The 25048-nt window shown below is 59.3% G+C and overlaps 1 protein-coding gene across 1 annotated transcript; it reads left to right on the forward strand.

The window, feature by feature from the left end:
• The first annotated feature begins 35 nt into the window (after positions 1–35).
• Positions 36–22915, forward strand: TMEM132E (transmembrane protein 132E). The gene is made up of 9 exons (XM_088066368.1): positions 36–108; positions 10710–11607; positions 12418–12558; positions 15537–15729; positions 16502–16645; positions 19646–19851; positions 20863–21142; positions 21221–21412; positions 21887–22915. Exons 1-9 carry the CDS (start codon positions 36–38, stop codon positions 22913–22915), a joined length of 3156 nt encoding a protein of 1051 aa, XP_087922494.1.
• The last annotated feature ends 2133 nt before the right edge of the window (positions 22916–25048 follow it).

The raw sequence follows: 25048 nt of genomic DNA on the forward strand, positions 1-25048 counted from the left end.
CTTCCCGTTTTTTCTGGCTGTTCCCCCACCTTGCAATGGCCTCTCCGGAGAAGATGCTGCCCGGACCGGCCGCGCTGCTCTGCTGCCTCTGCTCCCTGCTGCTCCCCGGTAAGTGCAGCCACCGGGGGAGATGGCGGGGCAATATTTAGAAATAAATCTCTATATTACACACCTGCAACACCGGGCTTTGCACCACCTGCCCCCCACCCCGGGGCACCCCCTGCCCCTCTGTGCCCGCCTGGGACCCCCCCCCCCCCCTGCCGTGGCCATCCCCGGCTCCCTCCGTGCCCCCCCCAAGCCAAATGGGTGAAGATTAGAGTTTATTCCCGGCTTAATAAAATGACAGCTTGTGCTTGCGAGCGCTGGCAGCGGGCTGCGCTGAGCCTGGGCTGCCAGCAGGGTGGCAGGGGGACACACGGGGCGAGGGGGTGTCCCCCGGTCCCCCCCCGATTCTTGTCTCCTTAATGCAGAGCTGCTTTAGCGGCAGGATCAGGGCTTTATCCGCTATTATCCACTCGCTGATCCCCCAGACCCGCACCCAGACACTTCCCCGGGCTGTGCCGAGTTGCTGGGCAAGCTCTGCCCGGGGGGCAGCATTTTGGGCTGGGGGTGCAGCCCCTGCCATCGCTGTCCCCCTGCCCTCTGCGGGGTTTGGGGGGGCTGCACCCCCTTGGCCCGGGTCGCGTCCCAGTGGTTGTGACATCCCGGCCTGGCCCTGACCTGCTGCTGGGGGCTGTTCCTGGCCAGCGAGGCCAGAGAGGGGTCACGCACCCCGAGGCCCGCGGGGTTTGGTTTCCATCAATGATTTTTGTGGATGTTTTCCATTTAAAATCGAGCCCCGGCCGAAGCCGTTTTCCCCGGCGCGGCCGAGCAGAAAGCGGGGGCTGTTTGCGGTCTGGGGGGATCAGCTGGCTCTGGCCTCGGGCTCGGGGTGTCCCGGGGACACTGCCCAGCTGAAATGATCCCTCTGGAATCTGGGGGGATCCCTGGCCCGTGCCCGGCTCTGTGCCACACCTCCAGCCCCCGGCCGAGGCGCTCCGGGGGCTCAGGCAGGGCTCTCCCAGCATCTGCAGCACCCGAGGTGCTCGGAGGGGCTCGGGGAGGGGTAAAATGAGGAGGAGAGGGGATTTGGGGAGCATTAAAGGCGGGCTGGAGGGGGTTTTCCACCCTGGAAATTCAGCCCCCTGTAGAGGAGCAGGGATGCTCCGGGCTATGGAGACACAACTTTCCGTAGGGGTGGCAGAGGCACCCCCGCTCCGAGCCCGATTCCTGGGATGCTCCCCGGGCAGGCTTTGCTGGCTCCTTTGGGATCTCAGGGCTCCGGCAGCCTGGAGGGGAGCAGCAGCATCTCCCACCGCCCCATTTCCCTGGATCTGCTCCAGTCTGGGTCGGGTGTGCTGCCGGGGGAAGGAGCATCCCTGTGGGAATGATGATCCATCAGGAGCGGCCTCTGCTGCAGGGGCTCCCCATCCCCTCCCTGGGGGTTTCTGAGCCCTCCCCGTTGCTGCTGGGACCCCCCAAAGCCGCTGGCTCAGGCCTGGGCTTCAGGATCTGTGTCCTGGGCTGGGGGATGCGATGTCCCCGTCACTGCCCGCGGTGCCACCGCGAGGTGGGCGAGGGTGGCCCGTGCAGGGCTCGCCGCTCTGCCGGTGCCCACGGGAAGGAAAACCTCTGCCAGGAGTTCCGAGCCTCCTTTCGGGATGCCCAGCTGCCCTCGCTGGCCTTTGGTGGGCGAATGAAGGTCCCAGGGGGAGCCGGAAAAAGACGCTGGGAGCTCCTGGTTCTCCTCACAAACGGCTCGGGCTGGCGGCGGGGTCAGCCCGTGGTGAAGCAGTGCCCTGCTCTCCTGCTTGGAGCATTTCATTCCCCTTTTTTCCCCTTGTTTTTGATTTAAGAGCAGCCCTCCGTGCCAGCCTCGCCGCTGCTGAGCTCCTCGGGAGCTGCTTGGCCGAGGCCCCAGATCAGCTGCTTCCAGAAATGGGGATTTTGTGTTATTTTTTTTGGCATCTCCGGGGTGGGATGACCCCAGGGTGGCCCCGAGGGCTCGCAGGATGGACAGACGGACAGATGGACGCGGGGGGGATGAAAGTATGCGTGCTCGGCGCTGGGACCTGTTGAGATGCAGCACGGGGGGGATTTATGGGTTTGTGGGATGTTTTTGAGCTGTCTGTAGGGTTAAACCTGCGCTCTGCATCTTCCCTCAGCTCCCTGCAGCGTGCCTCAGTTTCCCTGCTCCCGAAGGAGCCTGGAGGCTCTGCAGTGCTCCAGACCTGCTGGGGTTGTCCTGTCCCAGCATTCGGGGCAGCTTTGGGGTCCTGTGCCGGATCCCCCATCCCAGTGCTGGGCTGCGCCGCTCTCCCCGTGTTTCCCATCCCTGGCTCCCACCACAGCCCAGCCAAATGGGACTGGGGGTGGAGGATGGTGCCCCGGGACTCCATCCCTGCTGGGGGATCCAGCCGGGACACCCCAAACCCAGCGGGGGACACACCCCGAGCCCCATCCCCGTCCCTCTCGGCGTCTCCCGGCTCCGGGGTTTTCAGACCAGCAGGTGGAGATGTGCCATAACTTGCCGGGAACCGGGAACCTGCACCCGGCTGGGCTCCTCCAGCACCGGGAATGCGCCCCGGGAACACGCTCCCGGTGTTTGCTGGGTCAGCAGCCCCCAGCCCGCTCCTTGGGGTGGGCTCGGAGCAGCTGAGCGATCCCAGGAGCAGGGAAGGGCCGATGGGATTTTTGGCAGGCAGGTGAGGGGAGGGGACCCGGCCTCTGGCACAAGTTTCCACGGAAAAGGGGGATGTGCAGGGATATTCCTTTTGGATTCTGGCTCTGGAGTGCCCTTGTGTGACCCCAAGGCCCGCTCCACCTCCCCCAAACCCCAATTCCTTAAATCCCAGCCCGATGATGGAATTTAGCAGTGAGAAGTTGGGCACCCCACTGGGAAATCCTTTTTTTCTACCCCTTTTGCCCTCTTGGTGTTTTTGAGGGAAGGGAGGAAGCTGAGGGAGATTCCCTGAGCGATGATTTTGGGGAGCATCAGCCACAGGGCCTGGTCCTCACCCAGACCTGTCCTTTTGGGGGAAACTGAGGCAGGGGATGGGCTGGCAGCACCCCCTGGCTCAGGAATTTTTGGAAACCCGGCTATTTCCTTGAACATTTTCTTTTTCAGTGCTACTATTTCAACCACCCCAGCTGCCGAGATCCCTCTCCCAGCTCCTCTGCATCCTATAAAAGATGAAAAAAGGAAAAACTGAGGATCCCTGCAGATCCATCCATCGGCACATCCCAGCTCCGGTCCCTGTTGTGGAGGGAGCCAGGGGGATGTGGCATCACGCTGGATGAGGGAAGGGCTGCTTAGACAGCACCACCTGATTTTTTTGGCTCCTGCATTGCCTGGCCAAAATAGCGTTGGGTGTGTGGGAGCTGCTGGGTGTCCCCTCCCACGTGGCGCCTGTCCCTGCCACCGCAGGAGCGCCCCATCCATCTGGAAAAGGTCACTCTTGCTAATCTAATCAGAAGACTTTATTATTAAATGCATGGCTCTGCTAACGAGCAGCCACCCCCCGGGCAGGCAGGGAGGGAGGGAGGTGGCTGCTCCTGGGGTGGGACACGTTGGGATGGGGTTGGGGAGCCCGGTGGTGGCAGTGGGGATCAGATCTCCTCTGGAAGCTGTGGAGAAATGGTTTGGTGGGGTGGAGTGAGGCGAGTCCTGCTGCACATTTCCCAGGGAAAAGGAGGCTGGAGCTCACCTGCCTGGAGGTTGGAGGTGCAGGGTCCTCTGGGCCATGTTTGTGGTGGCCCAGCCATCCCCACCCTGGGGAGGCACCAGCTGGGCTGGGCCGTTTCTGTCACCTGTGCCACCAGCAGCCCAGGGCTGGGGTGCAGAGGTTGTTCCTCAGGATGTGCCTCTCCCTTCCTTTCCCTTGAGCTGTTCCCTGACCTGTTGCTGCTCCTGGCCTGTCCCCCCTCAGCTCTGCTTTGGCCTTGGGGAGGCCACCACCAACCAAGGCCTTCTCAATCTTCTGGTGAAGCCACTGTCACCTTCTGGCGAGCATTTTCCCACCACCTGGATAATATTTGTCACTCTGGATTTTCCCTGAAAGCCCAAGCAGGCGCTGCTGGGGTGGCTTTGCCACCTCACGTGGTGCTGTCACCTCCTGTCCCCTGCAGGAGCTGGGGTTTGCTCTGAGCTCTTCCCCAGGACTGGCAAAACTTGGGAACCGATTCATTTTTCATTTATTTTCCTTTGAGGAAAGGCTGTGTTTTTGCTCTGGAAGATAAATCAGGTTGGAAATGCAATCCCTGCTGCTGCCAGCTCGGTGCGGCTGCGGGATCAGCTCCTCTCCTGGAGCACAGGAAGGGGATGAATCCCAGCCGTGTTTGAGCTGGCACCGCTTCCCAGCCCTGCTTTTGGGGGTCTGGGGCTGATGTTGGACCCCAAACCTGGGATCTGGGGCTGGATTTCCCTTGGGTGCCTCTGGAATGGGATCCGGCTCCACCACGATTCACCCACGGAATCGTTCTGGAAGGTGTTGCTGGGCACAGCCTGGAGGTGTTGGGAGGGCAGCCTGGGGGGAAATTCAGTGTTCAGAGGGTGCTGGGAGGACATTCCTGCTCCTGGCCATGCGGGGAATGGGGCGATCTGAGCCGGACACGTGGCTTTGGGGGTGTCCCTGCATTGTCCCTGCTCTGTCCCCACGCTGGGTGCTGGGGGTTTGTCCCTCAGGAGCTGCTGATTCCCATTTCTGGCTCCCCAGGGTGGTTTTTAGGAGAATCCACCTGTGCCCACCTGGGCTGCTCCCAGCGTGGGGCTCCCCCAGCCCAGCGAGCACCACGGAATGTTCTGGGGTGCCCCATTTATCCCAGGCTACCTCCCCTGCCACTGCTTCTTGGACAACCGTGATCAGGGACAATCAGCCTCTTCCCTGTCCTTTTCTAATCCCCCCTTTTTAATTAATTTCCTCATTTTGCTCCCTCCTCTGGAAAGGCCTTCTCCTCCCTGTCCCCCAGCCTGTCCCTTGCCGTGATTTGTGGAAATTGCTCTAAAGTAGCTGCCGTGTAAAAGCCTTGCTGGCTCCAGGAATTTATGGCAGGCTGTGCCTCTGCACGGCACATCCCATTTAGGCCATATTTATTTATTCCTTTAACTCCCTGGCTGGTTCTTTTAAATTTCCACACACACACCCCCCCCCCTCCCCCCCTGTTTTGTTTATTCTCTTTTATTAATTTCCTGGGGGAAGCACAGGCCCTGCTGGGACGGTTCCGTTTTGCTCGCTGCTGCTTCCCCCCCCACCAAAAAAAAAATATCCCAGGATATGTCCCAGCAGTGTTGCTGGATTTTATTGCTCCTGCTGATGGAAAAACCAGGCTGGACTTTTGGGAGAGGGAGAAATCTCAGGGATCTACAAGAAATGAGCCCACCAGGCACAGCCCTGTGTTAGAGAATCCACTCTTGCTGCTCCCAGGAATCCAATCCCAGCACTCCCATCCAGCTCCCGCTCAATTCCTACCCCAGGCTGATTTTGGGAAGCTCGGATCAGTTTATCCTCTGGTGCTGTGGGAATTCCCAGCTCATCCCTGCCGTGGCCATGGACAGATCCAGGAGCATCCCTGCTCTTCCCACGCTCTGCCCGCCGCACGCCAGGGGAAGGTGATTCCACATTTGTAACAATTATTCACTTAATTGAGTTCCAATTAGCTGGGACTGGAGATGGAGGCTCTGGATGCATCAGAGGGAAGGGGGAGCTTGTTGTCATTTATGACACCAAAACCAATTTCCAAGGCTCTGCCTGCAGGGAAGGTTTTGGAGGTTTCCATGAGGAGTCTCCCTGTATTTTCTGCTTTTGGCTTCTATCGAATTCCTGGTTTTTGGTTGTTTGTTTTTTTTTACCCTGGGAGTGTGGAGTGGAGAGGGGGGGCTGGCTGAGTTTTGGGTGGAGGCCTGGAGGATTCTTTTCTGCCTTTTTGTTGGTTTTTAGGGTGTTTGGAGGTGCTGACCCCACTGGGGTGGGAGTGTAGGGTGGCAGTGGTCGGTGCTTGAGGATGAGGAAGGGATTCCCAGGAGAAGCAGGGAAATGTCTGAGCCTGACCCTTCCCTGGGAGCTGGGACCACCTCCAGCTGTGGGAACATCCAGCTGTGGGAGCTCCAGCTGTGGGGCACCTCCAGGAGCTCCAGATGTGGCACATCCCAGGTATTTGCCACCCCGGTTTCCCCTTTGTGCTTGGTCCCGATGGATGGGGTGGCAAAGGCTGAAGCAGCAGATTTTGGGGATGGGATCCACAGGATGCTCAGGGGAACGGGGTGGAAGCAAAGAGGAGAGATCCGTGCTCCAGTGGAGAATAGCCAGGCTGGAATTCCTCTTTGGGGGATTCTGGTTCTCGGGGTTTTGGGGGGATCCATCACCCCGCTGACTCCTCTGGGCCTGTCCTGCCATCATCACCCTGCTCAGGGCTCCAATCATCACCTGGAATGACGCTGGATCTGGGGATAAGGGAGTGCCGCTGGTCCTGGGGACTGCTGGGCACCAAAATCCCTCCACAGGAGCCCCAGGCTGGGCTGGGAGCCCTCAGAGAGGGCCAGTGACACCCCCTCCATCCCCCCCGGGCATTTGGGGTGTGTTTATCACTGTGGCAGCTCAAGCCGCTGCTTTAGGGACAACTCTCCTGCCTTATTCCCAGCTGGGACCTCCTGGAAGCCTGGTGGGAGCTGGGGCTGGTGTCCCACATTCCCCGGAGCTGCGTTCAATCCATCGATCCACCGAGCCCCCAGCAGCACCCATTAACATCCAGAGAGGTTTCAACCCTCCCGAGCCGACCTCAGACTTCCCCCCCCTCCTCTCCAGGGCTTTCCCTGTGTGCTTTTCCCCCCATAAGTGGGGATATAGCCTCGGGAGCCCCTGCTGTGTCCCACGGGATAAGCCAGGATAAAGATCCCGCCTGGAGCAGTGATCCCCACGGCCGACAGCTGGGGCTGGGCTAAGCCGAGCTCAGCTCTGCTCTCGGTTCTGGAGCAGGGGAACAGGAGGAGGAGGCTCTCCAGCCCCGGGACAGCAGCTGGGAGCGGGGATGGTGGAAGCAGGATGGAGAGGCTCTGCCTGGGCCTCGTTTCCTCGGGATTCGGGGCAAGAGGGGAAGTGATTGAGCTGGAGGCTCAATGCAGTGTGTCCATCAACCTCTTCTCCCGCGTGTCCGCCGGGCTGGCCGAGCCCAGCATCCCCTGCATCAGGACTGGGGATGATGATGGTGATGATGACGATGACGATGATGATGGTGATGACCTAAACCCGATGTCGGGGGATGTTTCAGGTACTTTTGCTGCTGTTTTTTTCCAGCAGCGAGATCCCCTGGCCCAGGTGTGGGATTTGGGGCAGGGCTGGAGGGCGCTGCCACTGTCCCCACGTGCCCTCCTGGGTGGCCAGAGCAGCTCGGCCCATCTGGCCCCGCGTCTGGGCACATCTGGCGGGGCAGATGTGGGGCTGCACAAAGGGGTCACCACTCGTGTGTTCACACCTCCCTCCCCCGCCCAGGCTGCGGGACACCCCGAGGGGACACACGGGAGTCCCGCTGTGGGGCTGGGGGTGGCTCCTCAGCCCCGGGAGCTCGGGAAGCCCCCAGGCCAGCGGGGATCTGGCCAGGCACGGGGAGCTGTGTTTTGGCTGGCGGTGCTGAGCTGCCAGGGTGGAAGGGCCATATGGGCCCCTCCGTGCCGGCCTAATAAAGCCGGAATGCAGGTCAGGTGCTGCAAATCCCGCTTGCCACAGCGGCAGCAGGGCTGCGGAGCAGAGCCAGCCGCCAGGGCTTAACCCTTGTGTCCCCCCAGACCCAGCCAGGGGGGACGTGAGGCCACCCGGGGGTGACAGGGAAGCGGAGACAGTGGTGTGGGGACTGCAGTCTCCTGGTCTGTGTTGTCCTTCCTTCCTTCCTCCCTCCCTCCCTCTCATCCATCCCTCTCATCCATCCCTCCTTCCCTCTCATCCCTCCCCTCATCCCGGAGCTCTTCTCCTGCTCTCCAGCCGTTTTTGACCTCATTCCCTCCATCCTTTATTCTCCTTCCTATTTTATTGATCCTTATGCCCCTTTTCCACATCCACAGCTCCGTGCACCTCCTGCCCCCTTCTCCATCCCTCCTGTCCCTGTGACTGTGATTCCAGGCTGGATCTGGCTGGGTTAGACCCTCTCCTGGCTGGATTACTTTGCTCCAGTCCCCTCCTGGCCATAGATTAGAGATTCATTTAAATGCGTTTTGTCTGGAAAGGAAATCGCTTCCCTGGGCCATCCCATTGATGTCCAGCCCAGCCTCGCCCGGTCCCCGCCCCAGCTGGCACGGTGGCTGGGTGACAGGGCCAAGCTGCTGTCCCCAAAACGAGTTTGGGATGGGCTTTCCTCGTCCTGCAACCCCCAACCCTCATTATCCATCAGAGAATCCCCACGGGATCCCCAGGGGACAAACTGCACCCAAACCCTGCTGCTCCCCTTCGGGTGGGTGACAGTGGGTGCCCCACAGGCACAGAGCCGCTCCTGTCCCCACTCAAGGGCGACACCAGAAATTTTGCAGCACCTCAAGGGTGGATTTTGCTTGGGGCTGTGCTGGGCATTGAGCTGGGTGGGTTTTGGGTGGGGTTTGGGTGGGTTTTCCCTGTGAAATGTCCTGGTCCTGCTCCGAAGCCCGGAGATTTTGGAGGGATCAAGTCTGATGCTGTTTCAGCGAGTGGGTTGAGCAAAGCCCCTGTACCTCGGCCAGGCGGGTCCAGCTCATGTTGCTCCAGCTGCTGGATCCTTTTCCTCAAATAATCTCATGCCTTGGAAAAAAAATCCCTTTTTCCACTCGCTGGGGATGGCAGGAGGATGCAAACCTTCACCTTTCACAGCAGAAAACAACTTCCATGACTCACAGGAGCAGAAAGTCCCTCGGTGCTGAGCAGAGGGGCACCCATGGGTGCTGGCCAGGGTTTAGCAGCTCCAGGACCTCTGGGAGATGGGAAATCAGGCAGAGCAAGAGGGATGGGGTGGCAGGGGCTGGAGCTGGCCACGGTGGCAGCATTCCCACAGCCCCGGGGAATTCTCTGCCTGGCTCCGGGACAGTTTCCATCCCGGGATGCGGACTCTGCCTGTCCCGTATCCAGCGCTAATCCTTTTAGGAGCCCTCTAAACTGCTTAACTCCCCTGTACCCCCCAGCAGAGACCTCGACGGCTGGGCCGGGGGGTCCTGCATCCCTTGAGCCCCGGGGAAAGTGGCTGGGGCCACTTCCAGGGCTGGAAAAAGCCTCCTGGTCCTGGCACGCTCCGAAGCCCCAAAGGGAAGGGGGCTGAGTCATTCCTGGGAGCGGAGCCGTCACATCCACACCTTTCCCCGCTGTTTGACACCGGTAATTTGGGCTCCGCTGCTCGGGAGCCGCTTGGGAGCGGCTGCAATCAGCGCCGGGAGCGGGGATGCGGGGAGCCGAGGGGAGCGGGGGGGATCCAGCCCTCCTGGGAATTCCTGGAGAAGGCAAAGACCTTGAGATGCCTTCCAGGCTCCCGCAGCTGCCAGCACAACGCGTGCCGGGTGCCAGTTCTGCACCGGCCGCCTTTCCCAGGAAGATTTCCATGGGTTTTCCCTCTGCTCACCACCGGATCCTTCCGAGGGGCTCGGGCAGCTCTGCCCCGCGGCTGGCAGGGGCTCCCTGCTCTGCCAGTCCTGGAGTTATTTTTTAAAGGCAACAAAATGATCAAAATGAAGGACAAAAAGGGATTTCTGAGGGACCCTGGGCCTTGCTGGGGTTTGCACAAGGTGGCACCAACATCACCTTTCCTCCAGGTCTGGAAAAATTTGGTCTGGGCCAGCTTTATCACGTGGGGACAGCACAGTGTGGGTGACAGCCGTGGGTGACAGGTGACAGGTGACAGAGCGGCTGTGACACCACCCTTAAGGCAGGTGTGGGGACAGAGCAGGTCTGGGGGCTGATTTAGCCACCTGCCCTGGGTGATCTGGGAGCTGGAAGAAGAAGGAAAGCCTTGATGATAATAAATAATAAACAATAAACAATAAACAATAAACAATAAACAATAAACAATAAACAATAAACAATAAACAATAAACAATAAACAATAAACAATAAACAATAAACAATAAATAATAAATAATAAATAATAAATACGTGGTGGGATCTGCCAGCCAAAGATTAACCTGGATGTAACTTTTGGTCATGAGCCTCTGGAGAAACTCAGCACCCATGCCTTGGGAAGCTGGGATGAAGGTGGAATGAAGCTGGGATGAAGATGGGATGAAGTTGGGATGAAAGTGGGATGAAGCTGGGATGAAGTTGGGATGAAGCTGGGTTGAAACTGGGATGAAAGTGGGATGAAGCTGGGATGAAGCCCCAGGTTTGTGCTGGTTCAGGCAGTGCTGGGGTGGGTGACCAGCGCTTTGGGCTCCCCAGGGACAACACGAGGCTGGATGTGGTTTCAGCACGCCCTGGACACCCCATCCCATTCTGAGGGTGGCTTTGGTGAGGCTGCTGCCGCACAATCCTGCTCGAGGTCCTGGGATCTTCTGCATTTTTGGTTTGTGGAACAGAAACCCAGCCAGGCTCTTGCTGCTTTTCTCAGAGGTTTGGGGGCTGAAACTCCAGCTCCTCCTTTGTTCCACTCTTGCCTGGATCAGTGTTCCCTGCTCAGGAGCTGTTCCAGAGGGGGATGCCCCACGCTAACTGCGCTCTCCATCCCCTCTGCAGCCCACGCCAAGGGCCCGGCCCCCAGCCCCGAGCCCACCGAGCCCGCTGGTGCCATCCTGCTGCCCGTGAGCTACCGCCTGTCCAACACCCGCCTGGCCTTCTTCCTCAAGGAGCTGGGAGCCAGCCCGGCGGGCAACGGCAGCGCCCCTCTGCAGCGCTCCGAGCCCTTCGTCGTCTTCCAGACCAAGGAGCTGCCCGTCCTCAACGTCACCCTGGGGCCCTTCAGCACTGGGCTGGTGCTGCCCAAGGAGCACCTGCAGCCCTCCAGCACCCTGGAGGTGCCCGACCGCCTCACCGTCAACTGGAAGGTGCGCGCCTTCATCGTCCAGCCCCGGCTGGTGGCCAGCCAGCCCGTGGTCCAAGTGCTCTTCTACGTGGCCGGCCGGGACTGGGACGACTTCGACGTGACGGACCGGCTGCCCTGCGTGCGGCTTCACGCCTTCCGCGACGCCCGCGAGCTCAAGAGCTCGTGCCGGCTGCGGGGCAGCCTGGCCATGTGCCTGGTGCAGGCCGAGCTGCCCCACGCCTGGTTCGGCCCCTCGGCCGTGCCGCTGGGCAGGAGGAAGAGCCCCGAGAGCCTGGAGGTGGTGCCGGGGGAGAGCCAGCAGGCCGAGCTGTACTACACCCTGCACGCGCCCGACGGCGCCGGACAGTGCCTTGGGGACGCGGGCGCTCGCCGCGGGGCCGGCGCTCGCACCGAGGGTCCCACGCAGCACCCGCTGCTGCGCATCGGCAGCGTCAGCCTCCTGCAGCCCCCGCCCGGGCCCGCCCTGCAGGAGCATCACCTGGACGGCAACGTCTTCATCCGCCTGCCTGACAAGCCCCTGAAGCCAGGAGAGGTGCTGAGCATCCTCCTCTACCTGATGTCCAACTCCACGGTGGAGCACTTCACCCTCAGGTGAGGCCCTGGGGGCTGTTCCCGCTCCCTTTTCCAAGGGGTGGTTGTGGAAAAGCGGCTGTGGGCGGGAGGGTTGGGAGGATTGGTGTTTGGAGGGTCTGGAGCAGGTCTGGAAGCGGGGTTGGAGCAATATCTGGAATGTGGTTTTGCAGTGGGAGCTCCCTGCAGAGAAGGGCAGGGCTGTGCACCTGGGGCACCTCTGCACTGGCACTGGGCACTGCTGCCTTCGCTCTCCCGGTGTTCCCATTTGGATTCTGCCAGCAGCTGTGGGTTTATTCCCAGCCACCTTGGGCACAAGGTGTGGTGTGGCCTTGGGGCTGCTCTGGAGTGACAGGGGTCCCCATATCCCTCCAGAACCGGTGGGAGCAGAATGGGGTGGTGGGCAGGAGGTGCTGAGAACCCCAGTGCGGGCAGGTCCCCATCGCTGCGTGTCCCTAAGGGTGGGGACACAAGCCCTGGCCACAGCTCTCCAAAGAGCACTTGCAAGTGTCCCCACGGCCTCTGGACCAGCAGGGAGCCCCTGGAATGGGGGATGTGGTGCTCCAGGCTCTCCTGTCCTCCACCCCAGGGATGCCCAGTGCCACAGGGGTGTTACTGCCCTGGGGTCAGCACTGGGGCTGGAGCAGTGACTGGGGGGACAAAATGCCATGAGAGAGGAGCTGGAACGGGCTGCTGCTGCCAGCCTGGATGCTGATTCCCACAGCCTGAAGGGATCAGGGGTAAAACTCCTCCTGTGCCGTGGCAGGGCATCCTCGGGGATCCTGCAGCTCCTGAGGGTGAGGATCCATCCCTGACTGTCGCTCTCTGCAGGGTGAAGGCCAAGAAAGGTGTGAACCTGCTCAGCACCAAGTCCAGGAGCGGGCAGTGGCTGGTGAGCTCGGAGCTGCTGACGGGTGGCAAACACTCCACTGCTACCGTCGATGTGTCCAGGGTGGATGGGGCCGGGCCCAGGTAAGGGTTGCAGCTCTGGGAATGCCAGGGAAGCGCTGGGCTTGGCCTGGAGCAGCTCTCCCTCTGCCCCTTGCCCATGGGTCTGGGTGGCTGCAGTGCCACGGGGGTGCTGGCAGGGGAAACTGAGGATTTTAGGGCTCGGTTGTGAAGCTGTGGAGGATTCCTTAGTCTGGGGTGGGAGGATTTTAATTTTTTATTAAGTTTTAATGCTGTGAGAAGCAGCAGCTCTCTGCTGTCTATCCTGGTGTCCCCTCTGGGAAGGAAGGGGTCCCATCTGAACCCTAAAGTGAAGGATGAGTGTTGGATGGGGACCAGGATCCAAGCCAGGCAGTTCTACCCTCCTCACACATCCCTGGGACTCTGGGAAAGGCTCAGATCAGTTGAGGAGAGCCCTGGAAATGGAATTGAGAATGATCTGAAGGAGAAAGGACCCACAATGCCAAGCTGGGAGCCCGGAGGGTTCTCAGCCTGAAGAAGGGGAGATGTGAGACTGGCAGGTGAGGGCAGGGGATGGGCACGGGGTCAAAAACAGCAGCAGGAAAGATTCTGAAGTGCTGGAGAACAACAGTGACATCTCTGTGCTGTGGGAAAAGGGACACAAGTGTCTCCAGGAGCTGGGTTAAAGCAGCTTGATGTGCTCAAGGCATTCCTGTCCTCTGCCGTGGAAATCTCCCCACATCTCCGTCCCCCACCCCAAAACCGAGCAAAGCTGGGGCCAGACTCTTGGAAAAAAAGATCTCCTCAGCTCTGCATGCTCTGGTGTGAGCTCCAAAGCTCTGCAGAACCCCTTTCTTGCCAGGAGGGCAGATTTTCCTTCACCCCATCCCGCTGCTTCCGAAATGCACCCACAGCATCCAAACCCACGGCTGATCCAGGAGTGTCCCCAGGGCCTCCAGCCCCTGTCCCCTGCACGCCCACCCCAGAGCACACGGAGAGCAGAGCTGCCAGCAGCAGGATCCTCTTCCCCTTCCCCCTCTCCCGCTGCCAGCACCGTTTCCAATCAGCCTGCAAAGGTTAGAGACGGGGGAGGAATTTAAAGTGATTACAATCACCTTTTAGACAAACAACTCCATCAAATATTAACGGAATGGAGAGGATGAATGACTCCAAGCCGTGTTGCCCTCCAGGCTGTGCAAACAGAGGAGTTGCTGTGCTGGGGCTCTGGGGGCTTTTGGCAGCGCTGGCTCTGCAGGGAGGGGCCGCCAGCCCTGAGCTTTGGGGTCAGAATGGCCAATTTGGGGTGTTTTGCACTCCAGCAGCTGTATCCCAAATTGTTGCCCCGGTGTGGGCACCTGGCTCTTGTCTCAGCTCAGAGCAGATGATGCTGGGGGAGGGCAGAGGATGGTGGCTGGGCCTGGCAGTGCTCCTGGGACACCTCGGGGCACCCCATGGCGAGGAGTCCCATTGCCCCAACACCTCTGGCTCTGCTTTGCCTCTGGACCTGCCTCTTCCCAGCTGGCTTTGAGCCTCCTGGCATTGGAAGAGCAGCCAAATCCGCTTTCCAGACCCTGTGGCCTTTGGTGACTCCCCTTGAACCCCGGAGCTGCCTTGGGGCAGAGCAAGGGACTCCATCAGCCCCAGTGGATCAGCTCCACTTGAAAGCTCATCATGGATGCTGTGGGATCAGGGATCAGGGCTTGCCATGGCCTGGAGCAGCTCCAGCTTCTTGCTCTGGTCTCTCCCTGCTCCCTGTCACTCATTAGATATTGATTAGAGAGAAACCTGGCTGTGCCCTGCGTCCCCAGATCGATGGGACCTTCTCAATTGCTGCTGTGCTGAGATGAAACTGGAGCCAGTCCTGGCTTCCCTTCCACTGGAATTTCACTTTTCCTCCCCTCCTCATTGGCTCTGAGGGGCTTTTACCAGTGCTGTGGTTTGTGGGGGCGCTGGGGTTTCCTCCAGGGGTGTTCAGTTTTTGGGGAGCTGTGAAGTTTGACATGGGGCAGGGTTGAAGCCTGAGTGACTCCAGGGATTTGCAGGGCAGAGGCAGAGCTGGGAGGGCAGGATCAGGTCTGGGGAGGTTTGGTTGTAGGGATTGGGCTGTAGGAATAATTTATGCTGCTGCTGTGAGGTTGTGTCCAAGCCATGGTGCAGATGGGCACCAACCTGTCCCCTTAGTCTGGCAGCCTGTGCTGGGCTTGGCATCCTCTCCACTGTCTCCTGCCTTGGGGACACTCCAGAGGTCACTCCCTGTCCTTTAGCTCCCTGTCCTGCTGCCCTCAGCCCTGGCATCAATTTGTGTTTGCTGAGCTGATGGTCCCAGGGCTGTTCTCCCCTGCTGGTTCTGTCCACCTCCCGTCCCCTGCCCGTCCTCCCTCGCAGGCTGGGGGACAGCCCTGTCCCATGTCCCACATCAGTGCTGTCCCACTGCTGTCTGGGCTTGAAACTCGTTTTCTCGTGACTCAGTTTCTCCGTGGAATCTCCTTGGAAGGGCCTCTGAAATCAGCAGCTTGGGCTGAGCTCATGTGTTGACACTTGTTTGTCACTCCTGAGTGCTCTGGGTGTGGGACATTCGGGATCTGACCTGTGGGACACTCGGGATCTGACCTGTGGGACACGAGTGTCCTGGCAGGAGCAGTAAATCCATCCCCACTGCTGGGAAGATGGAGTCAGGGAGACAAGGCCAGCACCTGCAGCCACCCACTGTCCCCAGAGGCCATGAGCACACGCCCACCCTGTGATGTCACCCAGCAGCCCTGGCAGAGCTGATGAGTTTTCTTGTCCTGCTGGGAAGGGTGCTGAAAAACATTTCTCTCTCCCACTGGGGAGATTCCCATGGGAATCTGCAGGATCCCATTGGAGGAGTCCCTGCAGAGGTGAGGGTTGCTGGGTTTGGGTGGCACCTGCTGCACGGTCCCCCTTGGCAGCCCGGGGACACCAAGGAGACCTGCGAGGGACCCTGATGGCTTATCCTGGGGTGTCTGTGGGAGCTGGGACAGCCACCTCACTGTGTCCCCTCCTCCTGTCCCCCTGCCCAGGGATGGGGACTCCTCCTCTGAGATCATGCAGCTGGATTTCGAGATGGAGAACTTCACGAGCCAGTCGGTGACACGCCGCATCATGTGGCACATCGACTACCGGGGCCGCAACCCCCCGCCCGACCTGGAGAAGGTGGTGACAGAGCTGACGGTCATCCAGAGGGACATCAGGGCCATCGTGCCCCTGGCCATGGTGAGCAGGCTCCTGCCCTCAGTTGTTACCTGCTTTGAGGGGTGGGGACCCCCTGAGAGATTGACCACCTGCCCTATAGCTCCTCTCCATCCATCCATCATCCATCCATCCATCCATCCATCCATCCATCCATCCATCCATCCATCCATCATCCATCCATCATCCATCCATCCATCATCCATCCATCATCCATCCATCATCCATCCATCCATCATCCATCATCCATCCATCCATCATCCATCCATCCATCATCCATCATCCATCCATCCATCATCCATCCATCCATCATCCATCCATCCATCCATCCATCATCCATCCATCATCCATCCATCCATCATCCATCCATCATCCATCCATCATCCATCCATCATCCATCCATCCATCATCCATCATCCATCCATCCATCATCCATCATCCATCCATCCATCATCCATCCATCATCCATCCATCCATCATCCATCCATCCATCCATCATCCATCCATCCATCATCCATCCATCCATCCATCATCCATCCATCCATCCATCATCCATCCATCATCCATCCATCATCCATCCATCATCCATCCATCCATCATCCATCCATCCATCATCCATCATCCATCCATCATCCATCCATCCATCCATCCATCATCCATCCATCCATCCATCATCCATCCATCCATCCATCCATCCATCCATCCATCCATCCATCCCCCCCACACCCTGGTTCTTTGCCCCAGATGGGACAAACTGCCCTCTAACATGATGGTGCCCTTTCCCTGCCACCCCCAGGACACAGAGATCATCAACACAGCCATCCTGACAGGGCGCACGGTGGCCATTCCCGTGAAGGTCATTGCCATCGAGCTGAGCGGCGTCATCATGGACGTCTCGGCCATGGTGGAGTGCAAGTCCAACAACGAGGACATCATCAAGGTGGGTGTGGGGGGTCTTGTGGCCTGAGGAAGAGCTGAGGGGAAGATCCAGGTGGGAGAGGTGCTGATGGGGCCAGTGCCAAAGGCTCCCTGCCCCAGCCACCGAGGCAGCCCCTGATCCTCAAACCTTCCCTTTTTCCATCACCAGCCCCGTTCATCCATATACATTTTTCCATCCCTGAATAAATCCATCTGCCCACCTGCCCATGTCACTCTGCCACCATTTCCATCCATCCATCCACCCCCAGACATCATTCCCTTCTCCTGAACACCTCCCACCCCTCTCCCTGCATGCACCCAGCCAGCTCTCCCTTTCCATGTTCCTGTTGGTTGGGCAGAGGCAGGGAAGGGGTCTGGATTCTCCAGGGGGCTGTAGCCCCTTCTCCCCTTTGCCACAGGGGTGATGGCAGATCCCTGTCCCTGCTGGGATTTGCTGTCCATGGGGCCGTGTCACCCACCATGGGGGACATCCAGTGCCACAAAGTGCTCACCCAAGTTCTTGACTAAAACTCAGATCCATGGAATTTACAGGACCGGCTCTAATTTATGGAGCCCAGTCCTCCCCAGTGTGATAAAACACTGGAGCAATAATACACTTCAGGATGGACTCCAAGACACTTAAACTGTTTAATGTGCTGCCTTTCTGCTCATAAATCTATTGACACTCTGTCCCCAGACCTGGGGGGAGCAGGCACATGCCCAGGAGCCGGGATGAATAATGCAGGGAGCAGCCCTCCGGCCCCGGCTCTCATCCTGCTCGGAGCCCTGCGCAATTTCTTGCTGAGTTATTTGGTGTTTGTGTTGGAGCTCCATTTCCGAGGGAGCTCTCAGTTACCTGCTGAGATCGGGGAGTATGATTGCTGTGTCAGGGCTCTAAACCTGCTCCATAAATCACAGCTTACGGAGTGGGATGTGCTATCTGTTACTGTAAATAATTTAACGTGAGGGCGGGCTGGGGAACTGCCTCTCCCCACTCCGGTGTGGCTCCCTGGTGGTTGCTCTCTTGTGTAACGTGGGATTTGTCCTGGGTTTGGTGTGGACGTGGCTCTGAAGGATGTGGTGGGAGAGCATGGGTGGGAGTTGTCATGCTCATCCCCTTCTGTGGTGACACAGGGTGACAAAGGTGTACAGGAGGACATCACCACCCAGGGGAGTGTGGAAATCATCCCGTTTTGAAAATGGGTGGTGACCCTGGGGGCTGTGGACGGACACACAGGGGGTGAGAGATGCTCAGCCTCACCTGTGTGTGACCCTTCTGAGAGCCCCACATTCCACATCCCCTGCAGAACCCCCCCCAGGAGCTCAACGGGACTGATCCTCACACACAGGCAGGACCCTGGTGGCTCTCCCCACTCCTGGGGGCCTTGGAGAACATGTGTCCCCTTGATCCCACACCTGTCACTGTGCCAAGCCGGGAACTCCTGGCCACAGCAGCGGAGGCAGCTGCGCCTTGGCTGGGAGCCCAGGCAGCCCTCAGCCTCTCAGTTCCTGACACCTCGCCGTAAATCCGGGAAGTTTCCCCTAACAAGCTTCATTTCCGAGCTAATCTGCAGTCACTCCATCTTCGGGACAGGCCTGGTGTGCAGGGATTTTTTGTTGTCATAGTTTCAACCCCCTCCCGGCTGCAAAGCGAGCGGCGCCCAGAAGGAGGTGCCGGGGGGTTTATTAGCCAGGGTAATGCAAGCAGAGCCCATCGTGTTTATTGTGATAAATGGCACAATATCCAGAGATCCTCTGCTGCAGGATTCACCTGGGAGCTCATCTTTATTCAGGCACTGCCTCCTCGCCACAGATGAGATTGTCTTGTCAGACTTGCTGAGCTGGTACCTCTGATAGGGAGACAAGGAACAAACCCTCCTGCATCATCCTTCCCTCCTGCGCTCAGGGATGTCCCCAGGAATCCAGAGCTCTGCCTCCTCCCCCAGCCCCAGGGGACCCTGGAAACCGTGCACCGGGCTCCTGGAGCTGTTGTAGAAGTCAAACCCTGCTGTGGGCTCAGAAATGCAAAATTCCTGCATCTGGTTGCCCACAGGTGCTCAAGGAATAGGCTGGGGGAGAGACAGGGATGCTGTCACTTCTGCTGTCAGCCACCTGCAGCCTGGCCTCAGCCCTTCATCAGCCATCAGAGAATCCAGGGATTCTCGATTGCTGGAAATCAACTTTTCTGTGCTGTTGAGGTGCTCAGTGCTGCTGGCTGAGCAAACGAGTTCTGTTCTTCTCCAGCATCCAACAAATCGGGTGCAATCCCTGACAAGGGATCAGGTTGGGCCATGGGGCCACTGCAGATGAGAGGTTGGAGTCCCCTCCTGGTTGTCTTCTCCTACTCTGGCTGGGAAGGAGCTTTTGACTGGTGGCCTGAGCTCAAACCCCAGGAGATGCTGCCCTGGTGTCCCCTGGGCTCCAGAATTGGCTCAGGTGGGCAGTCACGAGTGACCCCCAGCAGGATGGATTTGTTTTATAGCGAATTTCATTAAAGGTGTTTGCAGAAGTGGGACTTAAAAGAGGAGGAGCGAGAAGAGGAACAGGAGGATTCATTCAGACCGCAGGAATCTTGCTCTGGGGTGAGCAGGAGGGACGGGGACAAGACACAGGTGGGGACAGGCATGAGGTGGGGTCTGTGTTCGCTGCCTCCTCTGGAGGAGATTTTGGGTCAGATTTCCAAGTTGAGAAATTTGCAACCTCTGTGAAGCACCCATGGGTGCCTCTAGCTCAGGGACAATTCAGTGTGGAGGCCAAAGGGAAACTGAGGCACCAAGTGGAGGTTCTTGGTGAGGTGGGAGAGAGTGAGGGCTGGCTGGAGGACCTGGGTCAGGGGACACCTTGTGTGGTGGAAACAGGGTGTGGATCTCCCTCTGAGCAGGATCTCCAGGAGGAGGGAGCATCCCTGCTCCAGGGGCCAGCACAAACTGGATTCATGCCAGGTGACACTCTGCTCTTCCAGCCTTCTGCCAGGATCTCTGCTGTGCCTGCAGGACCATCCCCATCCTCTCCTGTCCCACAGGTTTCCAGCAGCTGCGACTACGTCTTCGTCAGTGGGAAGGAGTCGCGGGGCTCCATGAGCGCCCGGGTCACCTTCACCTACGAGCACCTGTCGGCCCCGCTGGAGATGACGGTGTGGGTGCCCAAACTGCCCCTGCACATCGAGCTCTCGGATGCCCGGCTGAGCCAAGTCAAGGGCTGGAGGGTGCCCATCCTGCCGGACAGGAGGTGGGTGCTGAGGAGCTGCACTGGCCAGCCTGGAGAAGGCGAGGTGGAGGTGGTGGTCATGGGCGAATTGCCTTGCTCAGCTACTTCATGAGGAGGTTGTAAAGGTGGGGGAGACAGAGGCATCTCAGGGGTGGAAAGGTGGAAAGGGAGAGCTCACGGACACAGGTTATGGGGAAGGAAAAAATTTCACAGTGAGGTTGGTGGAGAACATTCCTCCTTGGCAGTGGTCAAAAGTTCCCTGGATGAAACTGGGAACAGCCAAGCTCCAAAGTTGCTTGTTTGAGGTCTCAAGACTTCCAGGTGTCCATCCCAAGCTGAGATACCTTGTCCTCTCATTTGTTTAGTGCGCAGAGATGCTGGTGACCCTGCTGTTACCACGTCCTGCCATATCCCTTGAATCCCTCATGGACAACTGGCATCTTTTGCCCAGGAGCCACCATTTATTGGTGACATTGTGCTTTTCCCTGATTGGCCACCTTTCCTGGGGGGCTGGGGAGCCATGGTGTGGGGAGTTTGGCAGCACTGCCCATCCATCATCCATCCATCTATCCATCCATCCATCCATCCATCCATCCATCATCCATCCATCCATCCATCCATCCATCCATCATCCATCCATCCATCCATCCATCCATCATCCATCCATCCATCCATCCATCCATCCATCCATCCATCATCCATCCATCCATCCATCCATCCATCCATCCATCCATCCATCCATCCATCCATCCATCCATCCATCCATCCATCATCCATCCATCCATCCATCCATCCATCCATCATCCATCCGTCATCCATCCATCTGTCCATCATCCATCCATCCATCCATCCATCCATCCATCCATCCATCCATCATCCATCCATCCCTCTCCATCCATCCATCCATCCATTCATCCATCCATCCATCCATCCATCCATCCATCCATCATCCATCTATCATCCATCCATCATCCATCCATCCATCCATCCCTCTCCATCCATCATCCACCCACCCATCCATCCATCCCGCAGGTCGGTGCGGGACAGCGAGCACGAGGAGGACGAGGACGAGCGGAAGCAGAGCCGGGGCTGTGCCCTGCAGTACCAGCACTCCACGCTGCAGGTCTTCACCCAGTTCCACACCACGGCTGCCGAGGGCACGGGCCAGGTGGTCACCATGCTGGGGCCGGACTGGCTGGTGGAGGTCACCGACTTGGTCAGCGACTTCATGCGCGTGGACGACCCACGGGTGGCCCACATGGTGGACAGCTCCACGCTGGCCGGGCGGGAGCCGGGCACCACCCTCTTCAAGGTACCCCTGGCCACCTTTCCCCCCCATGCCAGCCTGGCTGGAGGTGGCAGGCGGTGACAGGACCCTCGTCCCCTGCAGGTGGTGTCCCCGCTGGTGGAGGCGGTGCTGGGTGAGACGCTGGTGACGGTGGCGGAGGAGAAGGTCAGCATCACGGACCTGAAGGCCCAGGTGGTCTCCAGCCTCTCTTTGTCCCTCCACCCCAGCCCTGGCAACAGCCACACCATCATCGCCCGCACGTCTGTGCAGCAAACCCTGAGCTTCTTCAAGCAGGTGAGGCTGGTGGGCATCCAGGCCTGGGGGAGAACTTGGGGTGTGACCTCCTCCTCCCAAATCCTGCCCACACTCCAGCCCTCACAGCGCCCACTGTCCTCATGACATCCTGGTGACCCCAAAACACTCCAGAAACCTTCACAGAGACCTGTGGATCCAAGCCTGGGGACAGGACACAACCGCGGGGACACAACCATGGGGACACAGGGGGAGGGATGGAATCCTATGGATCTCCTGGCCCAGCTCTGGCAGCCACATCTGGCACCGCTGGGATTTGGGTTGAGCCTGGGCAAGCGTGGGGAATGCGGAGAGAAGAATAAGCTGAGGAGAAAAAGCAGGGAATGGTTGGAACAAAACGGATTTTGGAGGACTAAAGGGTGAATTGGATGGGGAGGTGGATGGGGGGATGGACAAAGCGGGTGCAGGTGGGACTGGCCTCCTGCTGGGCAACCGGTGCCTGTGTTGGTCCCGCAGGAAGCGCTGCTGAGCCTGTGGATTTCCTACAGCGACGGCACCACGGCCCCCCTGTCCCTCTACGACCCCAAGGACTACAACCTGGTGGTGAGCAGCCTGGATGAGAAGGTGGTGTCGGTGACCCAGGACCGGGCGTTCCCCTTGGTGGTGGCGGAGAGCGAGGGCGCGGGGGAGCTGCTGCGGGTGGAGCTGGTCATCTGCGAGAGCTGCCAGAAGACCAAGCGCAAGAGCGTCCTCTTCACAGCCTTGGCCACCGTGCGCGTCCACTTCGGGTCCGAGGAGGACCCCACCTACGACTACGACCACGTGTCCAGCAGGCCGGGGCTGGGGGAGGCCGGGGCGAGCACCACCCTGCGGGCAGAGGTGGACAGGAAAGCGGACCCGAGCGAGGACGGCCGGATGTCCAGCGCGTCCCACCCCACCGAGGACTTCCCCACCATCCCCACCGGCTTTGTGCAGGTGACGCGGGGGCTGACGGACCTGGAGATCGGGATGTACGCCCTGCTGGGCGTCTTCTGCCTGGCCATCTTGGTCTTCCTCATCAACTGCATCGTCTTTGTGCTGAAGTACCGGCACAAGCGCATCCCGCCGGAAGGCCAGACCAACATGGACCATTCCCACCACTGGGTCTTCCTGGGCAACGGGCAGCCCTTGCGGGCTCACAATGACCTCTCCCCGCAGCCCGAGAGCCCGGGGAACCCGCTGGAAAACGTGCAGACCTGCTGCCACGGGGACCACCACAGCAGCGGGAGCTCGCAGACCAGCGTGCAGAGCCAGGTGCACGGGCGTGGGGACGGCTCCTCGGGGGGCTCCACCCGGGACCAGAGCGAGGACCCACTCAACTCGCCCACCTCCAAACGGAAGCGGGTGAAGTTCACCACCTTCGCCACCATGCCCTCGGACGAGCTGGCCTACAACTCCATCCCCATCGCCGATGAGGAGGACTTGGAGTGGGTGTGCCAGGACATGGGGCTGCAGGACCCCGAGGAGCTCCACAACTACATCCGCAGGATCAAGGAGATCGCTTAACGCAGGGGCAGTGGGGACGGGGCGGGAGGGAGGGACAGCCACGCCGCGCCACACCGCGCCACGCCGCGCCACCACGCGCCACCACGCTTCCCCGGGGCCGGACACCCGCGTTCGGCTCCTTCTTCCGCACATCTCACGTCCTCACCCCATCCAAAGGCACCCCCGGGGGGGCCTTTTTTCAGTTCTCGCCCTTTCCCCAGCGGTTATCCCAGGGGAGGCAGCCGCACGCGCGTGGCCCCCCAGCCGCCGGCGCGCAGTGGGGCTGGGGGCACAGCTCAGGGCGTGCGTGTGGCCCTGGCAGGAGGGGGCTGGGGGTCCTGCCGGGAAGGGCTGGGAGAAGGGAGACATCCCGTTTCCCCCCGGAGCCCAGCAGGGAGGTGGTGGCTGAGGGCTTCCCAAGGGCCTCCCCCAGCCTTTACCGCTCTCAGTTGCACAATTTTGGGGGCGAGTGCTGGGTCACCGTGTGGGTTTTGGGGTGTTGGCCCTCCCTGGGTGATGCTGGGGGAGGCAGGAGTGGGGGGCACAATGGCCGTGGGCCCGGGGCACCGATGTCCCCATCACCTGCTGTGTCCCTGCCCCAAATCCCCGGCGTGCCCCACTCCCAGGCTGCCCGGGGCAGTTTGGGGGTGACCAGTTGGGACATTTGCTGCTCACCCTGCCTGTCCCAGCCGTGGGGCCAGTGCTGGGCCCCCTTGCCCCACAGCCCTGCTGGAGCCTCCAGGACCAGCCACCGGTTTGTGCCCTCTCCCAGCGCTGGAATGTGGCTCTGGGATGGGAATGTGCTGCTGGGGATGGCCTCAAGGGGACCTGGCCTGGGTGTCCCAGTGCCAGCCCAGCTCCCCCAGTGCCAGCCCAGCAGGGATGCCCGGGGCCAGGCTCAGCCTGTGTGGTGCCTTCTGACTGCCATAACCCGATGCCTCCCGGTCCCCCCGTGCTGCTGGCACCTCCCAGCCCCTCTGGCTCACCCAGAGGGGCACCCCCAGCCCACCCTGTCCCAGCCCAGCCTGGGGGGGATGCCCGGCTACCAGGGCTGGCAGGCTGGGGACCCTGGGCTGTGCACTTGTCCCCATCGAGCATGTGGGGACAGGGACCCCCCCCAGCATCACCTGGTGGAGGCTGGCAGCGGATTATTTCTGGATCGAAAGTTACCCACCACTGTGTCTCTTTTTTTTTTTTTTCTTTATTTTTTTCTTTTTTTTTTTTTCTTAAATAAAAGACCAGAAAAGGAAAAAAATGAAAGGGAAAGCAAGTGGCAGCACTGTCATGGGCCCTGTCTCTGCCTTGGTGCCCGGGGTGGGGGGTCCCAGTTGGGTTTGGGGGTGAGCCCTGGTGGATGTGGGGTCTGCTGGGGGATGACTCCATTTTGACCGAACATTTTGGGGTCAAAGCTGTGGTTTTGAGGGTTCTCCCTCCAAAATCCTCCCCTCTTGGGCGGCCTGGGTGAGCAGAGAGCAGCCCCACCTGTGCCTCAGTTTCCCTGGCGGGTGAGCCATGGTCTGGGGTGCTGTGTGGTGTTTCAAAAGCCTCTTCAAGGAGTTTATCAATTTTGGGTCTGTGAAAGTTTCTCCCCTGGGTGGCCTTAAAATTTACCTGAGAGCTCTATGCTGGTTTTATATAAATAAATATAAATATAAATATAAATATAAATATAAATATAAATATAAATATAAATATAAATATAAATATAAATATAAATATAAATATAAATATAAATATAAATATAAATATAAATATAAATGGGTTGAGATGTGCTCAGAGGGCAGGCAGGACATGCAGGGAGTTGGTTTTACTCTGCCCCCTTATCTGAACCAGCTACGGAGCTGATTGTGGCTCTGAACAGGAAAATTAACACAGCTGCCTGGAACCTCTGAATCTCCTCGCTTAATTAACATAAATGAATATTTGGGGAGGGGGGAAAAGAATTTTAAAAGGTAAGAAAAAAGAGGGGGGAAAGGTCAGAAAAGGCTGGGATAAAATTTTATGGTTGTGATAAGGGCTGGCAGCGCCTGACTCCGGTCCCTGAGTGCGCCCTGGGGCTGTGGAGGTGGGAGATGGAGCCAGCAGGGACAGATCCATGGGAATCAGGGAGCTTGGCACCGCCTGTCCCCACTGCCAGGTTTTCCCACTTCTCCT

This window comes from Pseudopodoces humilis, chromosome 23 (genome assembly GCF_049639895.1).
Source record: "Pseudopodoces humilis isolate 2021_Gansu_Grassland_sample_001 chromosome 23, ASM4963989v1, whole genome shotgun sequence".
NCBI lineage: Eukaryota > Metazoa > Chordata > Aves > Passeriformes > Paridae > Pseudopodoces > Pseudopodoces humilis.